Raw genomic sequence first — 3316 nt, 5'->3', positions numbered from 1 at the left:
AACACGTGCTTCACACAGACAGGATGTCAGAACACGTGCTTCACACAAACAAGATGTCAGAACACGTGCTTCACACAGACAGGATGTCGGAACACGTGCTTCACACAGACAGGATGTCGGAACACGCTCTTCACACAGACAGCATGTCAGAAATGATAAGGGGGTTCTCATGGTTTTCTGCCATGACTTTAATCCAGAACACCGGCAGCGCTGACGTCTCAAACTTACCTTCAAGGCCGCCGTCATTTGTGATCTCCAGCAGTTGATCTTGCAGGAGAGCCGGTCGCAGCGTGTTATGCAGAGCAGTCGTGGTGCGTGGGAACAAGCCGTCACAATAAATCCATATTTCAAGTAGGACTCCTGGTGTCTGTTAAATGCAGCTTCCTGTTTCTTTGAAGTCGGAGACTCTTCTGTCTGGCTCTTTTACTCTGCACAGAGAAACGTTCTCAAGACGTTTGTTTTTTGTTTATTTTGCCAGTTTGGGGGTTTAATTTAAGCGGTGCCCCTTTAAGAAGGTAGTCATGTGACCGAGGCAAACATCTTGACCTGCGTCAAGAGTCATGGACAGATGTGGCGGAGAGAATCCAGTAGTTTTCCAAAATAAAACATTGTTCGGAATCGGACTCTAAATAAAACAGAACTAATGTAAGTTATTTATTCTTTCTGTGCGGCCCGGTACCAATTGACCCACGGACCGGTACTGGTCTGCGGCCCGAGGTTGGGACCACTGCTCTTGGGTAAACTTAACATTTGTTGTTTTTGTTCAGTGCATCTTGGTCACAAAGTGTTGAAACGGGTTTAAAAGTGACAACATGAGCCATTGCTCATATAAAACAATATGTAGGAGCACAATATTTACATGAAGTACCTGATGTGAAGTTTTCAGTGATTTGAACAGAAGTTCTTGGATGCTGCTGCCACACATCTGTCTCCTCCTCAGGATCATGCTGAGGCAGTGGGAGGAGACCCAAGCGATAGCGAGCCAGATGCTGGAGTCGGGCGACCACCTGCTCCTGGTGGACTTCGACAGCCACCTGGACGACATCACCAAAGACTGGACCAATCAGAAAGTGAACTCCAAGATAGAGGAGCTCTCCTCGCCCGTCAACGGGAACATTTAACTGAAGCCGCAGCCCGAGCTGCACGTATTTATGTGATTTTTTTATAAACACACAGAATCCAGGAGGAAGTTTTTATTTTAGTTTGGACAAAAACAAACATGTATAAATAATATTTACACCTTGGTAGATCTCTTTAGTCTTCCTCTTTTACGTGCTGTGCCAACCCCTAAAACTGTTCACACAAATAATCCACCATGAGTCCCTCCAACACTACGACTGACCTGCTTGTTGTTTTTCTCAAGGTTTTAGCATTTTTACAAAAAGATCTGCACTAGTCCTGCAGCAGGCGGAGACCCTGAAGACCGATGATGGCGTTTCCTCAGAAAATCCACTTCCAACGTGCAGTAAATTGTTTACCAGCACTGAACACTCAACTGCTGATAAAAACATCATTTACTAGTAAAACTACAGAATTTGTGTACACAGGAAACAATGATTTGATCATGTTTTTGTGAAGAGCTCAAGCTGATTTATTTTAACGGATGCATTAAAAACTATATTTACCCACACGGAGCAGCTGGGATTTATTTACTCCAAAGTTCAAATTGTTTAAATTAAAGTGTTAAATTTGGCTCATGTCTGTTGGCAGGATTTGTGTACTAAAACTTTGTTTATACTAACCTGTTGTACAGGTTTGAGCACAGCTGAAAAAGTTACTTTAATGCTAGATGATTTTTTATAAAAGCTTCCCAAACTAAACAAAAACACTGTTTGTAGTTTTTAACTAATTATAATAAATTCAAGAGAACATTTTTTTAATCTAATAAAACTAAGAACCATTGATTGTAAAATAAGTGCTAAAAAAATAAAATACATTCAACAAAATAAAAGTAACATGTTTACAGAGTTAATAGTTACATGAACAAGAAACATTTTCTACTGAAATACGAGGAAATGACGTGCACGTCCGTGTTTTATGAGTAAGTTTGACGTGATGAAGCAGTTTTAAACACATTTTCATAATTTTTAGTTTGCAACACATAAAAAGTGTCTTCAGTTCAAAGCACCTCCAGAGAAAGAAATGGTCCAACGAGCTCTGCCTCCACCTCCTGTTTAGTGTTTCAGCTCCACCTCACAGGACAACGTCTCTTCAGGCTTATAAACTTTTAACATTTTTATTTAAAGTCTGTTTTTGTGCCCTCACTTTCCTCCGAGGCTTAAAGCACCCGCCTCGCAAACAGCCTATTATTTTGAAACCTTAACGTGATAAACTAACTTGAGGTGGTTTTATTTTGGTGACGGCAGGAAGTAGATGGAACGCAGCTGCTGTGATGGAAATGTTTCCGCTCGGGTTCAGTCGTCTGGATTTTAACTAGTCGGGTTAGAGACGGTGGGGCAGTCGGTGGTGTCGGCGGTCAGCGGCACCGTGACCAGGTTCAGGGTGATTTCTCCCAGTGGAGACTGGGCCGCCAACGTCTGGAAGACGGACATGGTTTCGAACATGGACATGGCGCTCAGCACCTGTTGTTCAGCCCACGGGAGAGAAATCTGTGGAGGAAAAGGTGCATGCGTCTTAAAACTCATGACCGCTCTTCATTGACCAAACACATGTTTTTATTCATACTTTTAAGATGTAACCACTTTTCCATGTTGTGTCTTTGTATGCGGTGTTTAATAAAATCACAGCAAATCAAAAATAACTGAATAAAATGTAACAAACCTTAACAGAAACGCAACAGACAAGTGTTACAGTTTAACATAATCAATTAAAATGTCTACATTTTTGGCTGTAGGTCATTTATAAAATAAAACACTGCTTATTTGTAAAAAAAAATATCATTTTATGAGTGTAAATAGAGTTGTTAATTTTTAAAAATGAAAATACATCCTCACTATATTTTTCAACTCTTATTTTAAACAGTTCAAAGCTCCCACATTGTATCATAATTGTGTTTTTATTTGACTCGCTCAGAGGATCCTAAATATTTTTCTGCTGCTTCTAGATTACTTTTACCTTCATGCAGTGTTGTAGTCAAGACCAGAGTGTACCGAGACAAGACCAAGACTTTTAGGGTCCGAGACCAAGTCAAGACCAGGACCTCAAGACTTGGACCTCAGTATTTTTACAGATTATCTGTCTTGTATTGTCACGACATGGTGACAGTTTTAACAAATATGTAAAAAACATGTATAACTTTTATAAAAATATTTTTTATAATAGTTATATACAAACCGGATTCCAAAAAAGTTGGGAC

At 40.2% G+C, this 3316-nt stretch overlaps 2 protein-coding genes across 2 annotated transcripts in view; one reads left to right on the top strand and one right to left on the bottom strand.

The window, feature by feature from the left end:
• emc9 (ER membrane protein complex subunit 9) overlaps window positions 1–1630 on the top strand; it is a 6080-nt gene extending 4450 nt beyond the window's left edge. Inside the window, exon 6 of the mRNA XM_037694332.1 lies at window positions 941–1630. Within this exon, the coding sequence (XP_037550260.1) occupies window positions 941–1121 (181 nt within the window). The 3' untranslated portion in view covers window positions 1122–1630. The remainder of the gene's footprint in view (window positions 1–940) is intronic.
• A 516-nt stretch (window positions 1631–2146) lies between these two features.
• The window catches only part of irf9 (interferon regulatory factor 9), a gene marked incomplete at its 5' end in the record, with an annotated part of 19056 nt that continues 17886 nt past the window's right edge, over window positions 2147–3316 (bottom strand). The window contains 1 exon segment of the mRNA XM_037694247.1: window positions 2147–2609. Coding sequence (XP_037550175.1) covers window positions 2430–2609 — 180 coding nt within the window.

This window comes from Nematolebias whitei, chromosome 20 (assembly GCF_014905685.2).
Source record: "Nematolebias whitei isolate Nwh7 chromosome 20, NemWhi1, whole genome shotgun sequence".
In the NCBI taxonomy this organism is placed as follows: domain Eukaryota; kingdom Metazoa; phylum Chordata; class Actinopteri; order Cyprinodontiformes; family Rivulidae; genus Nematolebias; species Nematolebias whitei.
Note: the sequence above shows the minus strand (reverse complement) of the source record. Positions and strands in the feature narration are given on the sequence as shown.